Genomic DNA, 27,667 nt, shown 5'->3' with positions numbered 1-27,667 from the left:
AATGGCCAGTGACTTATAGGTAAATGATAACATTGTGGTACAATGATGAATACGGTGTGAACCTCTTCCTTATCATCTCCCCAGTTTCGGCAGCACTGTGCTTAAACGTTCGAACAAAAAGAGAAGATACAGCAAACTTCCAGCTTTATGTAGCACATCAGTTTTGCCAACTCTTTTTTCAATAACAAGGTCACAGGTCCCAGCCATCCAAAGGGCAGTGACGAGTCACTTCTGTGCTCTGTACACACACACGTGAAAGGAAAATTACCTAATAATTTCAGTTGTTATCCCTCAGGATTACTCCACAGTACACATTTTTCCACATTTCTATTGTGCCATTAATCTTTATCCTGTGCCTTCTGCAGAAACATCTCTTTTGCTCCCACAGAGGCTGCCAGGCTCCCGCTCTCCAAGGGGTCACAGGCTGCAGAGGAATCCACAGAAACAGGAAACCCGGCTTCCTCCATCAGTTTTGAAACACCAAAACCTGTTTCCTTTCTGCAAAAATAAAGCCCGCCAGGGCATCCTCTGGGTAGGCTCACTGTGTGAGCAGCAGCTCAGGAGGAGGCAGAAACGGGATTTCTTGCTCGAGAAATAAATGTGAGATACCTTGTAGTGCTTACAAACCAGCAGTATGAAGGAGATCATCTTCTTGCTACTTCTATGGCATTTGCAGAGTGGCAACGCTGGATTTAATACTCCGGGAAAGCTCTGGACCACGGGCCAGGGTGGTGAAACCCAGACAAGTGACTCAACTCCATCTCTGACTACAATTGCAGGGTCACCCCATCCTGAGATCCAGGCTGCCCAAGTGAATGTCTCGCAGGGACCTGCTTTTGCATCCTCAGGCAATACTATGGTAATGAAAGCGGTGAAAAAACCCTCCGATCCTACCACCTCTACCCCTGCAAGCCAGACAAATGGACACAGCGGTGGTGGCTCTGACAAAGATAAGATGGGAAGCTCGTGGAGCAGCGAAGGGACATCTCTAGAGAGCGATGCCAAACAGGTCCTGCTCCAGCAAGATGCCACCACAAGGCAGGATCCAGCTACGGGGAACAGATCTCCCAAGGAATCATCCCTCAGCACTGGGACCACCAGCACCCAGCAGGATGCCACCTCCAAACCGTCTGGCTTTGAAACTACCAGAGGAAAGTAAGGAAAGTTACTTATTTTTTCTTGTCTCCTATGTATTGCTTAGGAATGGTTGTTTTCCTGTTCTCACTGAAATAACTGGCAAAAGTCCTAGGAATATCAGTAAAAATATTTTCTGAGCTTAAAGAAGACCATCTAAAACAAGCGAGGTGACAAACCTGCTGCATTTACTCACTCAAAACCATATATTTGTAACAGAGTAAATGCTGCAATATTTTATTCCTCAGGGTTATTATCTCAAAACCAACAGGAATGTCCCTACATGGATGGGGAATGACTACAATAGATGTCTCCCTGTTCCATGCACAGTAAACTTCTTTTGGTTTGGGTTTTTTTTTTTCTCTTGTGGGTAAAAGAAATTGCAAATGCACTTTTTCATTTGGAATCTATTAAAAATGATAATGCCCATAAACCTCTCCACTAAATTGAAAACACAAGCAATTAAGTGTACAAAAGGCACCAATGTCTGACAATCTGAAGCACTTTATTCTGTGATAGAAACTTATGAAAAGTGGCGTTACAGGTGAATGTGCATTGGGAACTGTATGTTATAACTTAACAGACAATAGCTACACATTGCATAGTATATAAAAATGTACTGTCTGGTTTTATATCTCTGGAACACTCAATTATTTTCTTTGTTCCTCAATGTCCTCAGTTCTCAATGGGGATGCCAATACGGACTTTGGGGATGCTGCAATGTTCACTTAATTGCTTATATGTATTCAGATACTGACAGAAAATGGAAGACACAAAGAATTGGTTGTTTTCCATAGTATTTATGAAGAGTGGTATTTTTTTCTACCTTTTACATAAGATAAAAATATAGAAAGCAAAAACTCAGTCTGGTGAACAAGGTCGTATATTTCACTTATCACAATGGGATGCGGCTGCAACTGCAGAGAGGCAAAATAACCAAATCTTGTCTTGCTTAGCACCTTATTTCATCAGTCGTTGAGAAGCAACCGGCTGTGGAACATACACAACGGTTACAAGCTCTGTCTTCCTACCACATACAAGTGGTTTTACTATCAGCACATGTTTTGAGCTTTTCTTCCAGTTTTGCCACTGACCTGGCCTGTGATTTCAGCAAGTCACTTCACTTTTATTTCTACCTATTTTCAAATTTTCATGTTATCCATATCAATGAATAAAGCAATACTGGAACACTAGAGCTGTGCTTCAGTAGCAGAGAAGGTTTTTCCAAAGTTCAGTGATGTTAAATGTGCACACCAATTCGATGTCAAAGAAGAAAACTGATGATATATTCCTTTCAATTGAGTTCATGACAGACACATTTTTTTAGCCTGTGGAGAGAGACAATTGCAGCATTTCACTGCATAAAACAGCTTAAACAACATTGGTGCTATGGAGCAAGTCTGAGGTGGAGTCCCAAGGCTAGGATGCTCATCCTACCATTCCAGATCCAGTTTTAGTAATGACTATTCAAGGCAGCTCCTGAATACTTGAGACATTCATTCAGGCTGTAAATTAGCCACGCTATCTCCAGATTGTTGGATGGGTCTACATTACTCTCTTCTCTTAGTATTTGTATATTAGATATTTTACAGTTATCATTAATAGTGAGGGCCTTCATAGCCTTCCCCTGTCATTGCCTTGGGTAGTGGTGAGTGACAGTGGTTTATCACATAGCACAGAAGGGTTTAGTTCAGTCAGCAGTGGGGACAGATTTGCTGTCATGGGTGGTAGCAGTGCTGGAATATTTCATTCTCACGACCAAACCTCTGCATTTCTCCCTGGAAATAGCTTTTGCCTGTATCAGCTTCATAGGATTTCTAGTGTACTGACAAATGAAATTGAATGGTTAAGCTCAGCAGATGGCTCAAATACACAAGACACGTAGAAACCTGATTTAACTGCCTAGTTAATGCAAGGTTCACAGTCACTTTTGATTATGTCACTTTTTAATGGAGCAGAGAGAACAATTCTCAAATCAATTTCTTACCATTTTGCATCAGTGTGCATTTACAATACATAAAGTCATGCATGGCTTAGGTTTCTACCTCACTAGGTATATTCACTGTGACCTGGAAGGAGGAACCTCTGACGCTGCCACTTCAGCTGCCTTGGTGGCTGTCAGAGGACGTTTGACAAGAAGCATTTGCTTTGCCCTCACAGTGTTGTATTCCAGCCATGCAGAAGACCTTTGCAATGAGCCCCTCTTGGCCAGCAGCATCTTGAATGTACTTCTGACGCTTGGCTGTAAACCCACAATCTAATTTTCCTACACGTGCCAAATGCTGTGCTATTCCCGTGGCAGTCCTAAAGACCAAAGCAAACAGCTCACCCAAGCTCTAGTATTCACTATGCAATTATGCACTTCAATAATGATGCATGTGGCGTGGTACCAAGAAAATCTAACTGTCCAAAGAGTATTTAAATACAAGTGTTTTACACTTCTGTATTACACTCCTGGTAAATAACACCATAGATCGTGAGGAAAAGCTTGGGACGGGGTGGAAAATCGCCTTGAATTTCGTGGGCTTTGGCTCAGATCCTTTTTGTTCAAGAGCCCCCTAAGAAATGAAGCAGTGACAGCATAAAGATATAGGTCTGCATGAATAAGTGCCAAATGAGGTACAAAGCAAGTGGCAGGGCATTTAACCATTTAAAGAAGCTAAATAAGAAAAGAGAAGCTGCTCAAAACAATGCTATGAACAGACTGAAGAACAACATTCACCCCTGGAACTGGGATGGATCTTTGTTTTTATCATTTTCATTTTGTCACTTATAAAAGTTCTTATTTCTTTTGGTCAGTGTTTCTCCAAGTGGAGAAGCCGTCACTGACATACTGCAAGCCCCTTTGCTGCAGATTGTAAAAGAACTAACAAATCAGGGAAAACCAGCACCACCAAAGGTCATCTGAGAAGCATTGGCAGTCAACTAGACCAGAACTACCTCAATGAATTTCAGACTCTGGGTCAATTAGATGATGAAAAATAAATGTATATTCCAGAGGGAAAAATGCAGAATTAAGACCATTTTAAAGGGCAGTTTGTCTGGGTCTTGAAATGTACTTTACTGGATGATTCTCAAAGCAGATTAATGGGTATCTTCTCAAAAGTCTTAAATTCTACCCGTAGGAAAGTTTGATTATTTTGAAGGGCTCTGAGCACAGAGAGGGAGATACGGTATGAAAGAGCTGATCTGGTTTACAACAAGACAACTGTTAAAATGCCAAAATAGATTGGCAAAGAGATAAGTGGAAATTGTGAATTAATTTTTGCAGCACAGGTAGGACACATAATCGGTCACAACAGCAAATAGAAACTTGGATGAGACAAAGGGGCTGTTCACAGGCCAAGGCTTCAGCACTGGGTACACAAAACAAGGAAACGAATGGGGAGAGTAGAACTTGTGTTTTGTAACAGACAGGACAAAATGTCAGGACCCCGGGTCCTGAAAAAAACACATTAAACCAATGGTGTGACTGCCCCCACCTAATCCTTCAGGGTAAACAAGTCAGCTGCCTCTCAGGACTACAAACATATCCCATAATATATTTACCATCACTTACTGTATTCCATTGCATATTGGTTCAAGTTTATAATTTCTTTTTGAACTAGAGTTTGTATTTTTGATAGGTGAATTATGTTAATTTAAAGATACAAAATTTACTGTATCACTAGTATCAAAAAGTGAGGGGTTTTTGCAGTCACCCAGTGGAGTTCAAAGGACATCACTGACACTAAAATACCATCTCCCATGCAATAGAAAAAAAATCTTGTGAGGGTGCTTTCTCTCCTTATAATCTGAGTGTTTACATCGTGCCAATCAACATTATCTCTCCTCATCCGGAGTTGACAGGTTGTTTAAAGCAAGCTGAAAATATATCACAGCAATGTGCTTTTATACAACCCAAAATTCAGGGCATATAGTCTGTTCTTCTCTGGGAAAAATGGAAGGAAGGGAGGAAGGGAAGAAGGAAAGAAAGAAGGGAAGAAGGAAAAAAGGGAGGAAGGAAAGAAGGGAAGGAGGAAAGGAAGAGAGGAAGGGAGGAAGGAAGGAAGAAAAAGGAAGGAAGGGAGGAAGGAAGGAAGAAGAAGGAAGGAAGGAAGAAAGAAAGGAAGGAAGGAAGAAAGAAAGGAAGAAAGGAAGAAAGAAAGGAAGAAAGGAAGAAAGGAAGAAAGAAAAAGAAAAAGAAAAAGAAAAAGAAAAAGAGAAAGAGAAAGAGAAAGAGAAAGAGAAAGAGAAAGAGAAAGAAAAAGAAAAAGAAAAAGAAAAAGAAAAAGAAAAAGAAAAAGAAAAAGAAAAAGAAAAAGAAAAAGAAAAGGAAAAAGAAAAAGAAAAAGAAAAAGAAAGCAAGCCCTGGTCCCTCAGCCTCTCCTTACAAGGCATCTACTGGCTCCAGATGCTCGTAGCATCTTTCTGCATCACATTTGCTGAGGTGTAAAGGACAATACAAAAGGAAAACAGGTGTAGAATAGAGATAAGTAGCTCATAAACTGTTCTGTGAAATTCCAGTAAAGTGCATACAATGTGAATGAGGCACAATCACCAAGCCATGCACAGGCTTTAACAATGGCCTCAGCTTGGAATCCTTTTGTATTCCTTCAGCAACACAATAATCTCATTTTCATGATTCAGTGATGTTCCACTGAGCTGATTCAATAGCATTTCTATTAAAAGTCAGGTAATCTAATTTACTCACGGATAAAGAAATAACTCATTTTCAGATATAACATGAAAGGGGCAAAATGAAATCTATAACCTTTGTGGCCTGGCTGCCACTGGTGTTCCCGTTGTGCATGGCTTTAGGATTACTGACCAGGATCTGTGCTTACGAGCACATGGAAGAGACCACATACAGGTACACCTGATACTGTATAGCTGGCAAGTTTGGTATTTGTTTTCTTCTTGGTGACATACCTGAAGAACAGTTCACAGGGGGAATGGGCTGTGGAAGGGCAGCCACCCAAACTTCCACCCACTCTATCACGCTAAGAAAATTATACTTTTTTGATGTTAGTGTAAATAGTGCTTCACTTTTCAGCGACATCGGGTATCAAGAGGACACATTCAAAGCCTGCTGAAGGAAACAATGCCATTGCAAATGTATTCACAACAATCCTGTCACAGACCAGATAACTTGAACAGTAAGCAGTCCCTGCACAGGACACCCCACAGGTCACACCGTGTGTCTGAGGACATTGTCCAGTCTCCTCTTGAACACTCTCAGGTTGGGGCCATGACACCTCCCTGGGGAGCCTGTTCAGTGTCCAGCACCTCTGGGTGAAGAACCTTTTCCTCAAGTCCAACTGACCCTCCCTGGCACATGTTCCTGCCATTCCCTGGGTTCTGTCACTGGTCACTTAAGAGAAGAAATTGGTGCCTGTGCTTCTCCTTGTGAGGAAGCTGCAACCATGATGAGTTCTCCTCTCAGTCTCCTCTTCTCCAGGCTGAACAAACCCAGGGACTTCAGCCGCTCTTCATACGGCTTCCCCTCCAAACCCTTCACCATCTTTGTAGCCTCTTCTGCACACCCTCCAGTAGCCTAATATCTTATTTATCCTGTGTCCCCAGCCCTGCACACAGTGAATGCTCCAGGTGAGGCTGCCTCACATGCACCAGGACACGGGTCTCTCTTGGCTCCGGGGCCACTGTTGGCTCATATTCAACTCGCAGTCGCCCAGAGCCCGCAGATCGCTCGGCACGGAGCTGCTGTGCAGAATCCCGTCCCGCTGTCTGTCTGTACAGCCAGGGCTGCAAAAATCCGGCACAAAATCATGGGCAACGGCCGCCACCTGCCGGCCCCGCCCGGCAGCACGAAACCACCATATTCATGCTCAAAAATTCAGGTCAAGAAGCTGAGAGCCGGGGGGCACACCGGTTTTCCTGCTGCAAAGACCACCAGAGACCACTAGAGACCCTTGATGAAGACTCTGGAATAGCAAAGATGGACTGCTGGTGAAGGGCCTGGTTATGGAAATAATTTAATACAATAACTAAGCGGTAGAGACACATGAATACACAATAGGTATATGTAATAAATACCATGAAGTGCAAATCACATGCACACTCGATTAGAGGAGCAATCCTCTGAGCGTCCAGCACGGCTGTAATAAAAGTGCCTGCTTTTTAACACTTTAAAACAGTGTTAAAGGGCCTTTTTGCTGACTTCTCAGTATCACAGGCACACGGCCCCTGAATCGGGAGCCAGGGGTGTGTGTAAGACCACATGCTTATTATACAGGTACTTAAAACCAAACGGAGTGGGTTTTGTCACATAAAGTCAAGTCCAGCCTCAGAAATCTGCACAGTGACTTGAGAAACCGTATTTGTTTCTTATGAAAGCTTAAACAAGAATAAATAAATAACTACTGAGACATTACCTGCTATTCATCTCCCAGCTGTGCATGACAGGGCAGGCTTCGGTAGGCTTTGTGGTTTCATTATGTACCTGGGGAAGATGCTTTTTGCTGCAAATCACATCCCTTTGAAGTTGCAAGATGTTGCTCAGTAATTCCCACCATATATAAACCTTCATATCGTGAGACTGATGCACATCGCTGAGGACGAGTCAGCTGAATACAGGGAAGCACTATGGTAATTTTTCTCACATTCTCAGAATGTAAACTGAGGGAAACACATATTATTGGTACATACTCACATAGACGAGGCACTGGGCTCCTTGCCATGGACACAGTCTGGGCAGTCCTTGCTTATAACTGCCTTGAAACCACTTCTATTTCATATGCTGCATCCTTTCTATTTTCTGGCCAATTGTGCAAATGAAGAAACACTTCATGGGAAAAAAATAAACAGGACTGGTATAAGCACAAGAGAAGAAAACTTTTCCAAGAGGGTATTAATGGCAGATCTAAATAAGCTGTATGGGATGTGTAGGATCCCAAAAGCTAAAGAAGGGCTTAAAGGCACCATTTGGGTCCCACTGATGCCCTACCAGGTGCTTTGCTCCACGGCCCATTAGCTACTCAGGAGTTGGGATTTGCAATGGCCACAAACCCCAGCAGACCCAGGGCACACTTACTGCAAAAGAAACAAATGCTTCTCTTCATACCATGCTCTGCTTCCCAGATAGGGTTGAACCGCCTTTGATGTGGAGTTGGGGTAGCAGTATTTTGATTCGAGCTGGAGATACTCTGCAAATATCACAAAGAGCCTGTTTCAAAGTCCTGAGGACTCCCAGGTGCTGTCCCATGTCTTGCCCCCAGTGAGGTCTCCTGGCCAATACACGCAAGAGGAGGATGAAATCTGTCACACGGGCTTTGTGCCAGTCGGGGACTTGCACCGCTCCCTCTAGGCTGGGTTTCTCTTGTATGTTGCAAGGATTTTGTTTTGTTTTTAAATGCAGCTTTTCTGATTGAAATCAGGCTTGATGAAAAAGAAACGCCAGGCTCCTGCAGCTCTCAACAAAATCTACATGTTAGAAGCCTGTGTTGCTGATCTGGAATATATTATTCTATGGAGGGTAAAGAGGATTTTCAGGTTTAAAGCCCTGTTATGCAAATCAGTTGTCTTCTGTTCTGCCTTTGCGTTAACACAGCCTGTCATCGTTCTTCCGCCACGCTTCGGCTTCTATTTCCAAATCTACATTTTTTCAGACAATTTGATTTTGAAATTATATTTACATTCTTAACATCTCCTAATGAGCTTATTTCATTGGTAGCATAAATCTAATTATGAGTCACACCAGGGGCTCTTTTGCTGAGAATATTTCCTCCAATTTAGCCTGATCAAAGATTGCTGGGCCACGTGAGAACCACAGCTTCAGACATTGCACTCGTGTAGCTTAAGAATGAGTTAAATATTTTAGATAGAAACAATCTGCTCGAGTTGAGTTAAATTTATGGTATAGACCAGAGACCGAGTTCAGACTTCCTTTAAAAATCAAGAGCAGTCCTTAACTGATACATTTGTGTTGTATTGTACCATGTTTTCCTTTGGAGGTCATCTCCAAATGGGAAGGTTCCAAGAGCTGTTACCTTGAAGCTGGCCACGCTCAATAATAATGATAATTAGTGGATTTATGTCATGAATTTTAAAAAGTAGATTTTTTTGGTAACCAAACTCTCTGTACTCCAGAGCTTTCATGTATTTTACAACCGCTTCTTATGCCTGTTTTCATTGTTTTATCTTTTCATTGAACATGTTTGCTCAGATGTAAATTGGAATTCAATTACCAAAAATTATACCCCAATGGTATACACTGCAGAAAAGGTCAACACTGCCAACATTGCCATATGTCTTCTGCTGAATCCATTTCTCTGGTGAGCTCTTGGGTGTGCATGTGAGGGTAGAGCACAAGCAAGGCAGCCAGGAGCTCAAATCCTAACCTCACCACAGGCCCTAGATTTTTAAACTGGACTCCTATACTTGAGCTGTGGGGTTGCAGAGGTGGTAAGCTCAGCATCCAGCTATACCCAAGGTGTTAGTTCTTAGCGCCTCACTTTCCAGACAGCCAACTTGCAACTGTAAAAGAGCTGTGGTGCTGCACAACTCCTTAAGGTGGTGTTATCACTTCACATGTCTTCTGATCAGATTTTATTTGCCATCAGTTAATTGCTAAGGATTACTCAGGAATTTAGACATTTATATGTCTATACTAAGCTTAAACCACAAGCAAATCATGAGCAAACCTCAGTGCTCAGTCAGAACACCTCCTGACCAGACCCCTGTGTTCAGTACCCAACCACATGCTGAGAGACTTTGCTTTTAAATCTCCGTGCTGCACTTCAGAGGAAAAACCATGTTTTAATGGTGGGTATGAATGCAGAACCCTCACTACAGCTGGGAATTGGAAGAGATCTCATGTCCATAGTGAAGAAAGGAGCTCAGTGGTAGGGCCATGGGCAACCTAACGAATCTTGATGACCCTGAGCAACCCCACCTAAAACATCCACCCACCCCCATGGGTTCCATTTAAACTCAGGCTTGAGCTCATTCTCCTTATAATTATGATTCAGTTACAACTGCTTGACTCAATGTTCTCAGCCTACAGGAGACTGTAAAGGATCCGTATGCCCCAACCGGAGGGGTGGTGTAAGTAACTTCTCTGTAAAACTCAAAAGACTTCAATTTCCTTTTGATTCTGCCAATTTTATGTGTCTCCAGCTTGCATAGAGTTGCTCCTGGCTTCCACAGAGGTTGTGCGATGAGTATCTAATTTTTAAAGCTTATGGTTGAAAGCTGCATTTAATCTTTAGTAAATATTTATTAATGGAGTCTCTAATTTACACACACAGACAAAAGGCTATAGCTAGAGGAGACAGAATATAAAAGAAGCATCAAACAAAACACACAGCCTTTTTATACCCAATTAAAAAGAAATATTATCCTAATGAAAATTCTCAAGGAACTGGGGACTGAATGAGCAAAACTGGATCAAAGAGAACTGATAAAAAACCATTTTCTATGAAGCACATTATTCATCAATTAAACAATGCGTGTTGTGTGGGGGAGCACCACAATATGATACTGGCAATAGACATACAGAGAGGTTCAGTCTGTTGGCCTCACTCAGCATCTCACTCCCTGGTTATCCTGCTGTTTGCTCAGGAATCATTTTCCAAGTGAAACACCACTGAATGTGCTGGGAGTGCACTGGTAGGATCGCTGAAAACAAAAGCCATCATTTAAGGATAGATACTGATATTATTGTGTGTTTTTTGCTGTTATTCTTGTTTGAAGCAGTGTGTATCTGTACTAATGCCAATTAAGTAAATGGAACTAATCTGTTCCATTTTTGATTTCTATTGCAAGGAACCCATAGCAAGACACTGATTTCAGGGCCAGCTGGGTAATGTAAATATATATTTCCTTACTGAATTATGAGACACTAAGAGTACTAGGACAACTGGAAGCAAAGGTTAGCAGCAAAACATGACCCGCGTTCTCATATACAAATACTGGTTTGGAAGTACTTGCAAATTCAGCTGCCATACAACTGAAAAAATGTCTTGTCACTAACTTGCCAAGTCAAAAATGAAAGGTGTTTCAGCATGGGTAAGGGAATAATATATGACCTGAAGAAAGGCTGTATTAAGTTAGAGGGCAAAAAAATACTGGACCAAGTATACATTTGTTCCATTGGCAGAAATGCAATAATATATTTTTCAGGATGCCTTCCAGGCTGCAGCTTGGAGACTTGGAGACAGAGGTTATAGCTACAACTTTATGTTTAATCCCCCACACACTACAACAACAAAACAAACAAACCCCACAGCATGTTCTTTTGTGAAATCATTTAACTGCTTCTTAAAATCCTTCTGGCTTCCCAGATTTCCCAATCTGGCACAATTTATGTTTCTGGAAATACCATATTGATCTCCCCCCCTTTTCTTTCTCCTGCAGAGCAGTCTACAGGTATGCTCCACATTTCTAGGGAAAGGGAAGAAGAGTAGAAATCTTTACCCATAACATGAAAGTTACATGTGGTTAAAATCATTACTAAACAATCCCTTGAATTCTGGATAAACAGTTTCTATAATCTGAAATACAGGTGTATTTTAAGACCTGTCTTACTACAGTCTAGAAGAGCTTCTTCATGCTTGGTGATCCACAAACGCTTTCAAAGAAAAAATCAGATTTGCAATATAAATATATGTAGAGATGGAGAAATTACTGACTGTTTTCTAGGTTGTGAATGGGCAGCTGAAACACCAAGACTAAGACTGCACTGGCAGTCTGAGAGAAGCCAAACTGAATTTTCATCCCTTAGTCCTATCCCTAAATGATGGGTTGAACTTTCCTCTTTAAGTATCATATATCATAATATTGCGGAAAATTATATTTGTACTTTGAATTACGTTTCGCTTCTGTTTGTTCCAGGAACTGGTGTGCCTATGTCCACACCAGCCTCCTGCCCACAGTGGTGGTGGACAACCTGGAAACCTTCTCCTCAGCCAGAGCAAAGCCTTGCACATGGCAGCTTGGATCCTGTGCCCAGAGGTGTGTAGAAATAGGAACAATAAGTATTTGTGAATGCTTTATCACCAGGTGTAAAAGTTTGTTGGAGCAAAAGGCATAAATGAGAGGTATAAATCTGGTTTTTTTAATTATGTCTCTATTGGGTATTTATGTCTAGCACAGCTTTGGTCAGACACCGAACTTAGGAATAAAACTTGTAAACAACTTCTCTGTTCAACATATTCAGATTGTGCTTTGGGTGCCTGACTCTCCAAACATTAGATTTCAATAGTAAATGAAACTGAGTTTTAATGCATGGGTCTGGAAAATCACAAACTGAAACAGCACAAGCAAAACAGAGTTTGTAACACATTTTTCCATTGGAGAATTTCAAAAGGCTCTTACACATCAGTGGGAGTGTTGTGAGAATTGTCCTCTAGGTGGTACAGCAGAACGCGCTTCGAGCTCCGAGACGACACTGGGAATAGAGGGTTGTTAGGATTTGGTGATAGAACTATAGTTGAGGGTTTGCAAAACTGTGGAATGGGTCCTGTGGTTGAAATGTTGCCATTTTTTCCCCTAATGCAATCTAGAAGATTCACAATAACTCTGGTTTCTGGTTTTGTAGCAAAAATAACTCCTTGTGCTGTAAAATAATTGTCTACTACATGCATTTCTGTGGCTTGCCTATGTGGAGACTTATTTTTGAAATAGCTATTCCCCATTAACTCTTGTCATGGACACTTCATTATTTTTTATGAGGGCTTTCAGGAATGGATTATGCTAATGCAGAATAAGGTAGTTTTATCATAAAATAAGACCATCCACACAGCAAAGGAACTGAGAACTCTCTTGATTTCCGTTCACCTTAATCTTTATTGAGTTCTTGCTGCTGAAAAAAGCCATTTCTCAGAGGCAAAGCTGGCTGGGGACACATGTAAAGCTACTGCCAGCTGCTATGAATTTTAATATATATAATATTACATCCCCTGTGAAGGGGTGACAAGATTAACTACCATGCAAAATAAGGTGGCATTTTTTAATTCATTGGGAGAACGTTTTTTGGCTTGACAATCTTCAAATTTTCCCACCTTTCTGGAATGATTTAGACAGGGATTTTGAGTCCAAACCAATTCTCTAACCTTTTTATCATTGTATTTTCTGAGATTTGAGGTGTTCTTCATGAACTGTGTGATATTCTTTTTTATTCAAACTTTGTATTTAATGTACTAAAAGAGGCAAGTAGCCTTGTTGTTATTTTCTCCTGTGTGCCCTGCTGCACTGTGTTCATTGTAAACTGGCTTGTCTGAGGTTAAGAAAGCTAAGAGGAGGTGTGGGGGTAGCCAGGACATGCAGAATGTGTTGGAACACAGAGGTAAACCTGCTGCTGCCTCTGCACTTATGTACTGTAACGGTAATAGCTGAGGTATCACAATTACATACCCATACCCTCCTTACATCTACTTCCAGAGTGGAAATTTTCATGCTTTATCAGATTAATGCTTGTATAATCTCGTTTAAAATAATCAGAATGAAAAGCTGAAAGTGAACTGACGTGGCATGAATTAGTTGTGAATGCTTTTTTTCACCGTTCTCAAATAAAACAGTATTTAGCTATCGTATTTCTGGCTCGCTCTGTCCAGTTTAACAGATAGGAATTGCAATATCTTCCATAAAAGTTAGCAGTATTTGACTCCTGAGTGAGATATTTAGTGAAGAAGTCTGACAGCACTAAACAGACGGCAGTCAGTTCCCTTTAAAATCCATGCAGATGATCTGAAGGCTTCAATATTAAAGCTGTGATTGCTACTGAAACACCAAACCCTAATTAGGCTTCACTTTCAGATTCAAGCAGTTAATGAGAGGATACATTTGACATGTAAGATAACATAATGTAGTTACACACGTATGGTTCAACTCCTGTTTGGCCACCGAAAATAGGCTTAAAATGTTCTTGTTTTCCAGGTCCCAGACGAGCACACAACAAGCATACAGAATCAAACACAAAATAGTGACACGGCTGGAGTGGAGGTGCTGTCCTGGATACAGCGGGCAGAGCTGCCAGCCCAGAGGTGAGCGAGATGTTTGGGATATTGTCCATTCCCTGCACCTGAACTGTCAGAGCAGCCAAGCAGAATGTCCTTTCCTCTCTTCCACTCCAAATAAACCTCATAAAATCCTCAGCCTTATTCAGTTTTTCTAAACTATGGAGTTTGCACTCAGTGTGTCTCTACTTTTGACCTTTTAGTTATGGAGTATTGCAATGCTGGGGATATTAAATCCAGGTCCTCTATCAAATACTTGTTGTAAAGTTCATCTACAGCACTATGACTCTTCTGGCTTTCAGTTTCAGTCTCTAAGAGTATATTTTAGACACAATTAAATAAGCGATCAACTTTGTTTCCCTCTGAATTGAGTAGGACTTTTGTTTGTTTCAACAGTAACTGAATTTTGCTGGGTATTACAGGATCCCTGTATAATTGTGCCCCCCCTCCTCTTTTTTTCCTAAAATAGTGTTTTATCTCTGCCCTGGTGATCAAACATATGGCAACATACTGTAGTTTAACATCTGTATTACAGATTTTTCTTTCCTACTGGCCTTAAACAAGCTGCCCTTGAAAAATAATATCTGGCATCAGCATTCATATTTTAAATGAATGAATATTACAAGAAAGGCCATTAGATGTGGTAGGGAATTCAATCAGCAGCGGTAAAGTAGAGACTGTGATTAAAAATTAATGTAGAGGAATGAAGAGAAATCACTGTTACTCACATCCAGGAGGGAGATTTCAATGCTGAAGAGCCAGAGCCTCAGCAGGCACAGAATTCTCCCTGTGCAGCTGAGCATGGAGTCAGATATTAACATAGGACACAGTCGGCCAGGCTGTCCAGTGAGCATGGATCAGACGTCTTAAAGATTCGCTTTTAAAAAATGCAAACATTAGCAAAAATACATTAAAAATGCTTATTGAAGGGTAAGGCTGCACTTGATGGAAATGAAATGGCATCAAAACAACAGGGAAGCACTGACCAGGAAAAAATAGCTGTATAACTCAATTTGTAGTGGCATCTGTGTAGAAATAAGAATAAAGGAAAGTGTTGTCAAGCGTTACAGGAGCGGGTTTGAAATTACATCTCCTGGGTTCTATTTTCAAACCTCTTCTGGCTTGCTAAATAACTTGGGGCAGCCACTTCTAATCTGCATACCCACGTTTACCCATCTAGAAAATTGAGATGACACTTATCTCACGGGGGGCACTGGGATATTTAATTAATTAACGCTTGTAGAAGTGCTTAAAGAGATTGGGATGAAAGGTGTTATGTTAGAAAGGCTCTTCTTCTGTGCTTCTGGAATGCTGCCTCCCATGAGGAGCAGACCACCAGCACGAGCCCTGCCTGGATTATTCAATTCCCATGAAGGGACGTCAGCTAATGAACTTGAACAGTCGGGAGCCCGACAGCGTTGTCCTCAGGCACTTTATTACTCCAATGAGGTGGGGAGAGATGGTGTAAGCTCTGACTGGAGGTCCCCAGAGCTGCTAAGCCCTCTGCTTGGCCTCTCCGCACTTGATCTGCTCAACAACAGAACCACTATTGAAGGGTTTCTGTGCCAAGGGAACTGGGGAATTCTGCAATATGTTTTAGATCCTGGGAAGGCACTGGTAGTGTGATGTGGGTTGCCTGTAGCAAATGCTAATTCAAAACACCTTCTGGTTTAGCATCTCCCTCAAACCAAGTGAAATCATGCACAGCTATTTCAGTCTCACGGTCTGGGCAGGAGGAAACGCTTGTCACCATCTGATAGTTATTACTAGACATCTGTAACCTGTATTTGGTGGTCTCCTTGTAACTGCTCTCAAGGTAATGTGTGGTGAGTGAGACAGAAGAGCCTCTGATAAGACATGTGTTCAGGTCACTGTTTCTGACTTTACCTCCCATGTGGCAACACATGACTGAATTGGTTAAGACATGGATCCTAGTCCAGCATGGGCAATGCAACTTAACAAGAAACTTTTTAAGAAGGGAAATATGTATATGGAACTTCTCACAAGTCTCAGGAAACAATGCACTATAGAGAATTCAACAAATAGATCATAATTTTTTTTGGGGGGGTTGGGAATATCTAATGCTTAACTGGGAGCAAAACCACTAAAATGAAAGGGCTTGTAATTTCTGAGTTGCCACGTTCATTGCATGATTTTTACTACATGCAGCTTTTTTTTAACTTTTCACCCTGAAGCTGGAGAAAACAACATGCGTGTAGCAACGTCTGAGGGGAAGAAACCCTTATTTGCTCATGCACATATGGTCCTTGAACACTCTATTATGTGTCGTGAGCGATTTCAAGAGCTAGAAGGTTCAAATGTTGATCATGCTGTGTTTGAATTCACCTTTACTGAGGAGTGAGGCTCAGATGACTTACCGTGTATGAATGAGTTTCTGCTGTCCCTGGCTGCGGTTGAGAGCAAAGCGCTGGTTTCAGAGTTGCTGACAGTGCCACAACCATTGTTAGTGCTGAATTCTCCTGCACAGCAGCGATGTCATTTCTCCAGCAGATGGCTGTAAAATGTTCTGCACAGTAGCCAGCGCGCTGCTCTGCGTGGGGTGAGCTGCACACACAAAAGGTAGCGATTCATTCACCTTGGAACATGGGGAATGAGGTGGAAACTCCCCAACTCCCCGCAGGGATTCCCCTTCAGCAACTCCCACTTCATCAAAAATATATTGGGAGAAAAAGACACAATTTCCATATTTTTAATATTCCTTGAAATCATTTTGCACCCTGTGTTTAAAAATACATGGGACAATAAATTATACATCTAGGTTAATATATTCAATGATAGGAGCCTAATGTTTGATTCCTATGTGTGTCACCTGATATTCAGAAGTGCTGAAGCTCTTTGGGAAGCTGGAATTGTTCCTTATTGCTCAGCATTTTGAAATGCTGCTTTTTTTAAATTATTTTTCCTTGTTGGTGTTGCTTTCTTATTGTAAATGGCACTATAAGGTGGGTCTAGAAGTCAGATTTTTAGTTTATATTTTATGTTTTTAGCTTAAACAGATCACAACCTTTCCAATTTGTAAAGGTCTCAAACAAAAATCATTTGATGGCTCTTTCCAGCCTAAGGAGTTTATGTATTGGAGTTTGCCTGGTGCTCCCATCACATCTGCTGCCTTTCAGCATCTGGGATGGGGAATCTCAGGTGTGGGACCACGGAGCACATAAGGCTTGATCACCATATGATGTGTCAGAGTAGCTCCTTTGGAAAAGGATGGAGCCGCAATGGAAAGATGATATAGGAGAATATATATTGCAAATGACTCCTTTGAATTTGTTTCACAAATGAAAACCCTGAGTTTCTAATGCTGCCTTTCCTTACAGTGATGAAATGTAATAACTGTACAATATGAGGTGGTGTCTCTGGGTGAGTTTTGTGGCTGCAGTCCTTGCTGCTTTTAGAAGCACTATGATGCACTGTTGCCTCGCTCCGTTACACGTTTGCTCCAGCAGAGTAATATTGTGTCCTGTTTCTTACAGGGCTTCAGTTATCTGAGCAGTTTAAAGCATTAGTAAGCAGGCACACAGCAATAAATATATATCCTTGAAAGTCTAAAAGTGAATAAAATTGGAAGGGATAAGATGGATGGTATTAAAAGAAAAAGTCTGGTGTCCATAGCAGTAACATTAGCAGTGAATACATTTAGAGCAACAGAAAGATCGGTAAATGAAAGAATAAAAGGACATCGATCAGTGGGTCTTTATCATGGGCAAGTAACTGACTCCCTTGTCATAGATAATATCATCACATCACAGCCCGATAAATCCTGTGTAATGAATTCGGCTGAATGCAAGTATTTAACTCCTGTCAATAACCATGCCACAGAAAGATAACAGAAGCTATTGAAATTATGACTATTTGAGGATTTTGTATTTCTTATCAGCTAATTTCAATAATTTCTATTAAACTTTCAGTCCGTACGATAATTTCTTTTGAGTTCCTGCCCTAATTCTTACATCCCACTGCTTAATTTACAGACTCAGACACCTTATATCATCCTTAAATGTAACCTATTGATGCTCATATATAATGCCAAGAGGCTAATGAAACATAGGGGATTTCTCAATTCAGCATTTTATCGTGTTTCCTTGGAAACTCATATTATGGCCGGACTAGTTTTTAGTATTTGAGCTGGAAAATAATGTCACCATACCCAAGTTATTCTGCTTGTGCTGTACTGAAGATTGGCAATCCCATCAGAGCTATATAAAAGGCAATCTGTAGATGTGTTCCAGCTGGAACAATGTCGGCTTCAAAATGCTTCATGAACTGAGGAAGCACATAAAAATTGGTATGAGTTTAGACCAGCAAGTTTACAATCTACTTTGTATGTATTTCGTTATTTTAAACAATAATGAAATGAAAGCAACACAGTTAAGCCTAATGGTTAGAGAAATGAGTCGGGAAGGTGGAAATTTGAGTTCAGTTCCCAGCTCCATGGGTTGTTCAGTACTTTTTGTGAGTCAAGGTACTTGACTTTTCTGGAACTCTGTTTCCTCAACTGTATTACTGAAATGATAATAATATCTAGCTTTTTGCAAATTGCTTTGGGATCTTTGGGCTGAGGTGTAAAACAAGCATAGAAAATCTCATCTGCCACGGCCAGAGAAAATATTTAGAAACTTATCAGCTTCGTGAAGTTTTTTTTAATGTATGTACCAGTTGCAAATCTCAGATGACATTTGTTGCAATTTGATTATGTTTTGAAATAGTTTTTACTTTGTAGGTGCTGCAACAATATAATATCACAACTGCCTTTAGTGAGGAAATTTCCATGGTTGAAGATTTGTGTTATCTGTCAAAAATCTGTTTCAACAAAGCCGACTAATTTTGTAGCTTTAAAAAAACTTTAATTTTACAGTCGACAATCTTTGCATTGTCCTTGTACTGATGTTTTATATTGATTTAAAATGTTCCTCTAGAATATTTAGCCCCGGAGATTTCAAAGGTCTGTTTGTTATAGGGCAGGTTTTGACATTTCAGTGGTAACACCAACCACCGTCAGTCTCAAAGTCATTTCTAAAGCGGTTCACTGGCTTCTTCACTGTGGTCCCACACCATGTGGACTAAGGAGACACCAAAAATCACTGCAGATGATGAGGCTTTGGTAAAGTTGGTGTAGATTAGTGAAAGCAATTGTTGTGGAATCCTGATTGCCATGCTCACTGTTTCACTCACATCCTTTCCTTTTTCTCCCTCTTTCAGCTCAAGAACAAGGGTCACTTATGCACAGCAACCAGGCTGAAAGCAGCACAACTGTGGGTGAGAGGACAGCGGGAGCTGCTCAGGACCCCGGTGAGCCAGGTCAGCTGTTGGAATGACAGTCACCTCCAGCCCATCACTCACTATGTGACTCACTGAGAGCACTGCAAAAACAAGCTGAGAAAAGTCCATGTCTGCTGGAGGCACCTGCACCAACTGTTGGTTTCCAGCAGTATGATTCTCTGATAGGCAAAAGAAATGGAATGCACAGGCACCAGTGGCTCAGCATTTATAGAGTGTCCTGTGGCTGAACTGAAAACAGGAAAGTCATGCTGCATAAAAATATTTAAACTGTTATATTATCAAGTAGAATAGATGAATTAAAAGGAAAAAAAAAACCACACAGCCAAAATAACCCCAAGCCCAATCTAGGAGTAATGTAGACCAGCATTGGTCATAAAAGAAGATGGAGTGATGTTAATTGATTCACGCAAGACTAAAAATTCAGGAACTTTTCACCTGGCTTTCAGCTAATGTCTCTGAAGTTAATGACACATTCTTTTGTTCCCTGTTACAATGTTTTAATGCTATTTTTTTCTTCTCATTTTGTTTTCTGACCAAGGACTTACACAAAAACTGAATGAGAAGATTAGCAGCCAGGAGATGAAACTGACTTTCCTACAGAAGAAGGTTGACAACATTGCGGCTGCGATGAATGATGTGAGCAAGATGCTTTCGTCTCTGGAAGGCAAAATCAATGAAGATAAGGGCAGAGACTTCCAGTCTTTCCTAAAAGGTAGGAAAAATAAATGAATGTAATCACTCACCCAGTTAAAGGTGGCAGAAAAAAAGAAATGCTAAAACCATGAATAGACTTGCCTATTCTATTGTTCAACATTTTTTTAGTTTCATTTCATAGTAGAAGGATTTGTTTCTTTTGACATTTGTTATGGTGTCTTTTATAGTGACAAAAAAATTTACATTGTCTACATAGTAACTTAAGTCACTATCAAAGCATTTTCAGTTAATTAGAGCTTCTGCAAATATTCTTATATGTTTTGTTTCTTTATCTCACAGCTGCTAAGGGAGGCAGTATTCACTTTGCTACTAAGTCCAAGTAATATCCTTTAGTACATAATTCACATATGCAGGGGAAATGTATAAGGATTTCCATGGTGGTTGTATTTATAACATGGCAAATGTCCTGCTGAATAACCTGCACCTGCTCATATTCTGTATTCATGGTCAGCAGATGAGAAGAACACGGCCAGAGATCAGGAGGCCAGGCAGGCCCTCACCAGTAGAATTGCACATCTATTCTTTGTGACTCTGCCACAACATCTGTTTGTTACTCAACTATTAATGCAAATGGTGCTTAACAAACAGATTGGGGCCGAAGCATTCATTTCTTTGATATGCAATGGTTTCCTCATTTTTCAAGGGTTTTCCCCAAGGTGTTTGTGTTTCACACTTTGGAATCCAAAAGACTTTTCTATTGTTTAAAAATAGAAAGAGGGAACTAGAGCTCCTTCCATGGAGATAAAACTAAATGAAATAATAAATGCTTGTGTATCTCTCTTGAATTTACCAAGTATTGTCCTATTTATTGTATTTTCAGTCCTCGTCCGTCTCCTGAGTTGCTCTTGTTGCATGCTAGATGGCTCTCTCCTACCCTGGATCACATTTATCCCATCTCATTCAGTGACCTGCTTTCACCTCTCAACGTATTGCTAGATGGCATTCTTGACCCTTGGGCATACATTTCATTTCTCTTTGAATATATCCTATTTCCCTTTTGCTTTCTCTTCGCTCTTTTTAGTATTCCACTTGTTCTAGCTGTCATTTTCATGCTATTCCATGAGGTGTTTTGCTGCATCCTGTGTTAATTAAAATGTGCAGGGATGAGTTGTCAGACACTATTAGCCATCCTCTGCATTCCTTGGGTTTAGATTTTGCTCTATGGATGGGTAAATTGGGGCAGGGACATCTGTTTCACTTCTGTACAGCACTGTATTTGCTCCCACTGTGGAAAAAGATATTGCTAACACAATTGGTTTGATTTTTTCCATATTTCTCCTTTTTCCCAAAGGTCTCAAATCCAGAAGTATTAATGAACTAATCAAAGGCATTGTCAGGGAACACTTTAAAGTATTTCAAGATGAAATGCAAGAGAACATGGCTCAGATTTTTAAGACTATGTCTAGTTTGTCAGAGGACCTTGAAAATACAAAAGAATCCGTCAAGCATCTGAATGAAACCCAACAAAAATTTGCTCAGGAGATAGACAGTGGGCCAACAAAACTTAACATTCTGGAGTTGAAGAGCCATATGGTACAGATGAAAGAGAAAATGACCCTCACTTGTGACAAGCCTATGAAAGCTTTACAGGAAAAACAGACATCCTTGGAAGATAACTTGCAGCATCAACAGTCAAGAAGTGCCATTTATTATGAATCTTTAAACAGGACTCTCACTGAAATGAAAGATGCTCACAAACAACTGTTAGCAGCTGAACGGTCTTCAAGCCAGGACATCCCTTCAGCAGATAAAGTCACAGAGTCCAACGTTACAGAGTACATGGTCACACTGCACGAGACAGTAAAGAAACACGGCATGATGGTGCTGCAGATCTATGATGACTTAAGAGTCCAAGACAGCAAGATCAGCAATCTCAGCGTTGCACTGGAAATTCAGAGAGACTCTGTTCTGGGAGTCTGCGATGACATGTTGTCAGAGAGCAGAAGGGATTTCCAAACGCAGCTGGCAGCAACCCAGGAGAACATGCTTGTCCTAAACAAAAGTCTCTCTGACCTGCTCCTTCCATTGGACAATAAGGTGGACAAAATGAATGAACAAATTAATGATTTGTGCTATGACATGGAGATCCTGCAACCCCTGATTGAACAAGGGGTACCTTTTAGTTTGACTTCAGAATATGAACAACAAATCAAAGCTGAAGAAATCAACGAGAAGCTTGAAAACCTCACTACTTCTATTAACAGAATGAGTTCTGTAATTGAGGAACTTTCCAAAACTCAGGAAGGACTTAAAAATGAATCTCAGGCTTATCAGGAGCTGTTTGAGAGCCGTGTTAATGAATGCTCCATGGAAATAGAGGATGGATTAAACAAGACCATGATAGTACTAAACAGCGCTATTGATTCTATTCGAGATAACTACGCACTGAAAGATACGCTGCATGTTCTAAGAAATGAAACTCAAGTTTGCTGTGGCAGAGCTGAGAAACTGGGCAGCCTCCTGGCTTTCATTCCCCAGTTCCAACAGCTGAATGAATCCCTCCAGACGCTGCTCCTTAGGAACAAGCATGAATTCACTTCACAAGTAGTGCCGTCCCTTTCTGATCTTCCATATGATGAGTCTGACAAAATTATCCTTCACAATTTCAGAAGACTTTTCTCTATTTTAAATGATACATCGTTGAAAGTGGACAATCAACAACAAGATATCGGCCGCCTGGAAGAAAAACTATTGGACTCTCTGGAGGAAGCCAAGGACCATGAGGTTCGTCTTCTGAATGTGGAGTCGAAAATCTCTAAGTTTTTGGCAAACAACTGTGTCTCACTGAAGAAAAACAAAGCCGCCTCGACAGAGAAAGAACAAATGGTCTCACTTCAGCTCCAGACGCTCAATTCCAGGATCAAGGCCCTGGAAGCCAAGTCGATCCGCTTCTCAAACACCATTCCAGTTGTGAACAAGACGGCTCACGAGGCCTGGGGGCTGTGTCAGGAAACCAATAGCAGCATCCAAAAAGTGAACGCCAGTATACCTGTGCTAATTAAACTTGCTCAGCCAGATATCCCCCTGCTGCAGAGAGGCCTCCAAGAGCTCGTTGAATCTGTGCTTGAAATAAAAGCAGGAACTATCTTGACAAATTTAACCCAGCACGTTGACATATCGGTGGCAAGTGCAATGAATAACATCACCAAATCTCAGAAGCAAGTGAAACCAGTTTTAAAGAAATCAGCCCCAGTGAAAAAAGGAGCAGCAAATGTCACCATGAGCCTTGCAAGCCGAAGTCAGAGAAATGTGGATAATGCTATAGATTCAGGTAGTGCATTTTACTCTACTAAAAATGAGGTGGTTTGTAATAAAGGTGTATGTAACCATTGTGATGAGCTGAGGTGGCAGAGGTTGGCTGAGGGTGAATAACAAGTCCTCAGTCTGCCATAAAGAGCATTTCAGGGGAACCTGAGGTTACTTGGGTTTTTTCCTTACAAGAGAATTTCTTTTCCTTGTGAGGAGACTCTGCACAAAGGCATCTAGAAGCTCCATTTCATTTTCCTTAATAAATTCACATCTGATCAGTTTAAGACACATGTGCATGCACACACACTCATCTGAGAACCTGACCTTTCGAACACACCTGACAGTTTAGGCAAAATCTCCCGGGGCTTCCAGAGAGACAGTTATTGATAACTAAATATTGAGAAAATGTTGTTAAGTTATTTCCTGCTCAGACATTACCAAATTGACCCACTGGAGTCACTTCTTTCCATAAGGAGACCATTACATTGCTAAATATTTGATTTGCTTCTAAGCAACACCCCAGTAGATCCTGACAGAGCTCATGATTAGTTTGAAGATGTTTGTACAGCAGTGGAAGGCTATTTCCCAAAAGAGCTTCTGGCTGCTTCCCCTCCTGAAGAGCAGCAAAACTCAGCATTAACTGGCTCTCCGCACTCCTGCCATACTGGATGTAAATAGCAACTACATTCACTTTATTCTTTGCTACTCACAGCTGTAATTTTAGCCTTTAATTTGACTTATAAACTTCCTTTTACTCACCAATTTAAAACACTAGTCTCAATCTCAATATCATTTCCCTTTTTGTGATCTTTTTCCTGTTTCTTGGATGTCCTTCTTGTTTATGATAAGGAGAGGCCAATTAGCAGAGAGGCTGCCGTGTTCTTAAACAAAGCTCTTGTGTTTTGGGAATACGATACAGTCAGCACAATCAGCTGTTTTCCTTCCTTTTCTGCTTTCCTTTCATACTTGGTAAATATGTCAATGCTGGGTAAATACGAGTGAAAAATAACTTCAATTAAGTGTGCAGCAAAACTGTTATCTGAGGAAAAACGTTATTTCCTCATGTCCAGTTGCCTGTGCTGTGACCCCAGTCATGACAGTCCTAAATTGCTTTATTTCAGTCATTATGGGATGGACATTGTTTTCTGTGAAAATTACTGTTGTGTTTTCAAGTATATAGGCTCCACCATTGGAAATTCAAGTGGCGCTGCACAATGTGCTTCAGCGCTCTGCTCGCCGAACTAAAATTTCTTATAGAGATGGTTTGCAGCCTGTGAAATGGCTGGGTGCAAATCTGAAGGTCACTATGGACATTATTGGAATATTGATGTGAAGATCCACTTCAGCATTTCACTGTCAATAAGCAGACCCTTTCATAAAAGGGTTTTTTCGGTTCACACCCACCAGTCTGGCTTTACTATCACAGGACTGTGTGGAGTTCTCTTTCCAGAGCTCTGCTCACAGTGCCTGGCCAAGAAAAGGTTAATCACCTGAAAGGTATTTGTATTTGACCAAAGCAAGAGGAAGGAAAAATGTATGGCTTGAGAATGCTTTGTGTTCAGAATTTTTCATAGCAATGTTTAATTTTTAATGTGGCCTGAATGTTCTTCCCCCCAAACTGCTATGACAACACATTATATGATTACACTCCGTAGCTACTGTCTCAGAGCTCAGTGATATTGGACTGACAGATTTCTGTCACAGCTGGATGTGATCTCACCAGTTCATACATGGGGAGGTGCTCTACAAAATGCCTCTTTGATATAATTTGCATAGCTTGCAATATGAAATTTTTACAAATTTTTATTAGAATCTCAGTAGATATCCTGGAATTGAGTTATTTATGGGCAAGAACAAGTACTGGGAGTGGTTTGGATAGCATTTAAGGTCTTTCATCACCAGCAGCCAGACTGTCCTGTAGTATTTGTGACACATCTGGGTGAGTCATCTCATAGATAGGCCAGCCCGACCTCTACACCAACAGGACCAAAATCTGTGCTTTGGTGTGCTCTGTCCAAAAAGAGCACCCTGTACTAGTGAAACCAAACCAAGGGACAGATTTGCCTGAACCAGCAGGAACAGAACTGTTTCTTTTATTTTCTAATGCTTGGCTGTATCCAGGATTTGCTGGCTTTACACTCATGTTACAGGGAGGGAGGTCATTAAACAAAGGAGGACAGGAGGGAAGAAATGAGCAAGGAAAGGTTGATATTTTGGAGGTAAGAGTCTCTTGGACTGTACAATCACATTTGGACAGATATCTCGAGCTTTTTATGGTTTTCATGATGTTTGTTAGTGAAATGCTCCAAATAAGTCAGATTTCTAATATCTCTCATCTTACTACATGTACTAGAACCCCTGAGACAAGCAGAACTCAGCATTTATAGGTAATTCTGTATCTTGGAGGTTAGCTGGGGGTATGCAAAGAGGGAGGCTGGACTAGCAAAGGGTCTGAACAGCCTGGATGGGATCTCAATTTGGCCTTCATACACGGTCTGAGCAGAAATTCCAATGTCTTTACAAATGGACAAAGAAGCTTTCTGAAATACTGAACACTCGGGAAGTGCTGCTGTAATGGCATTGCAACTGAGGTGGCTGGTTTTCTTCCCTCTCTATCGCAGAGCAATACTCGGCTTGTGTCAGTGCCCCGTGCCAGAATGGAGGAACCTGCATCAACGACAGACAGGGTTTCATTTGTGCTTGTCGCCACCCTTTCGGAGGAGTCAATTGCAGTACAAAGCTGGTGGACGACAACTCTCTGAGTGTTGGTAAGTCAAGAATTTAGTAGTGCAATATAGTAGCAGTATGGGGCCTCTGCCCCAGGGCCTCGTTAGAGAGCATTTGCCAATCAAAGGTCTCACATTTCACTTTAATGAGTGCCAGCTCAAGAGGTAGTGGCCTGTGCTTTGGTACTGAAGACATCAATTCCCATGGGTGACTCATAATCTTTTTCTTTAATATAAGCAGGCAATGGGATGAAATTGGGCTGGGACCAGCCATAGTGGCTGGAAAGCTCAGCTGTGCGGGGTGGGAGGGTGTGCAGGAGATATACTGAACACGACATCGCGGATTTCGAGCTGGGGTGTAAAATCACATCATTGGGGAATACCAGCTTCAGCACAGCCATAAATGCACTATAAATACCTGTAGCTACCATAATTTGTGGGACTATGGCCTCAAGGAGTCATTTTAGGCATGTCTGTGATTTTCACCAGCAAAGGATGCAGTCCTTGAAAGATGTTTTAAAATAAAAGTGGAAACTCTGCTTATTCACTTCAGAAATAAAAATAATTTACATCCAGGCCACATGGAATGTGAATTATATGCAGCTTTCAGCAGCCATTTGGCTGATTCTCACTCATGACAGCATATGAATAGTGAATAAAATAATTTGTCCAGTGGCAGGGAATCATAGCGTGCGGGCTCTGCTGGAAGAGGAAAACATATACTTTCCTTCCTTCATTTCACATCAGGAGAGCTAAACCTTCCCAGTGTTTGTCTAAGGTTTGTGGAGAAAATTCTGGCTTCAGCACACACAGATGAACAATGAAAGACATCCTGGGGTGGCAAAAACTTCATGGTGGGGACAGGGTGAGAAAGAAAGCAAAGAAAAATAGCAGCTCCTGTAATGATAATGTAGTATAGACAAACATAAGTTCCCCTGCTGTTTCTAAGATTGTTCTTTTGTGGATACACCTAGCACTAATTGTGAAGGAAACTGCTCTTTATGAAATACAGAAAATCTCCGTGTTTTTGCAGAAATGCTGTATTTCAGTTGCTCAAGCTACTGGATGATGTGACTTTAGAAAAGCTGCTTGTTATCTTCTGGCAGGCCCAAACTGCCTTTATACAACGTAACGTGACTTGAAATTGTTGTTTATTCCTTTCCAGATTTTTCAAGAGGATCGTACAGATATGCACCAATGGTGGCTTTTTTTGCCTCTCATACATATGGAATGACAACTCCAGGAACCATCAAATTTAATAATCTAGATGTCAACTACGGAGCTTCATTTGCCCCAGCAACCGGGAAGTTCCACGTTCCATATCTGGGGGTCTATGTTTTTGAATATACCATTGAATCATTTAGTCCACGTGCCTCAGGCTATCTGGTCGTTGATGGAGTAGACAAACTCACTTTCCAGGCTGAGAATATTAATAGTAACAAGTACACTGACAGAGTAATTGCTGGAAATGCGTTATTAGAGTTAAATTATGGTCAGGAAGTCTGGCTCAGACTGGCAACTGGCTCCATACCAGCCAAGTATCCACCAGTAACTACATTTAGTGGTTACTTGTTGTATCGTACCTAA

At 41.1% G+C, this 27,667-nt stretch overlaps 1 protein-coding gene across 1 annotated transcript; it reads left to right on the top strand.

Moving 5' to 3' along the window:
- Positions 1-624: 624 nt before the first annotated feature.
- On the top strand, positions 625-27,667 carry MMRN1 (multimerin 1; the record flags this gene model as incomplete). Its single annotated transcript, XM_080344200.1, has 8 exons — positions 625-1,155; positions 11,968-12,087; positions 14,011-14,117; positions 19,311-19,409; positions 19,930-20,103; positions 21,397-23,376; positions 25,976-26,122; positions 27,246-27,667. Exons 1-8 carry the CDS (start codon positions 635-637, stop codon positions 27,665-27,667), a joined length of 3,570 nt encoding a protein of 1,189 aa, XP_080200326.1. The 5' UTR covers positions 625-634.

This window comes from Nesoenas mayeri (assembly GCF_963082525.1).
Source record: "Nesoenas mayeri genome assembly, chromosome: 4".
In the NCBI taxonomy this organism is placed as follows: domain Eukaryota; kingdom Metazoa; phylum Chordata; class Aves; order Columbiformes; family Columbidae; genus Nesoenas; species Nesoenas mayeri.
This window is presented reverse-complemented; position numbering and strand designations above follow the sequence as displayed.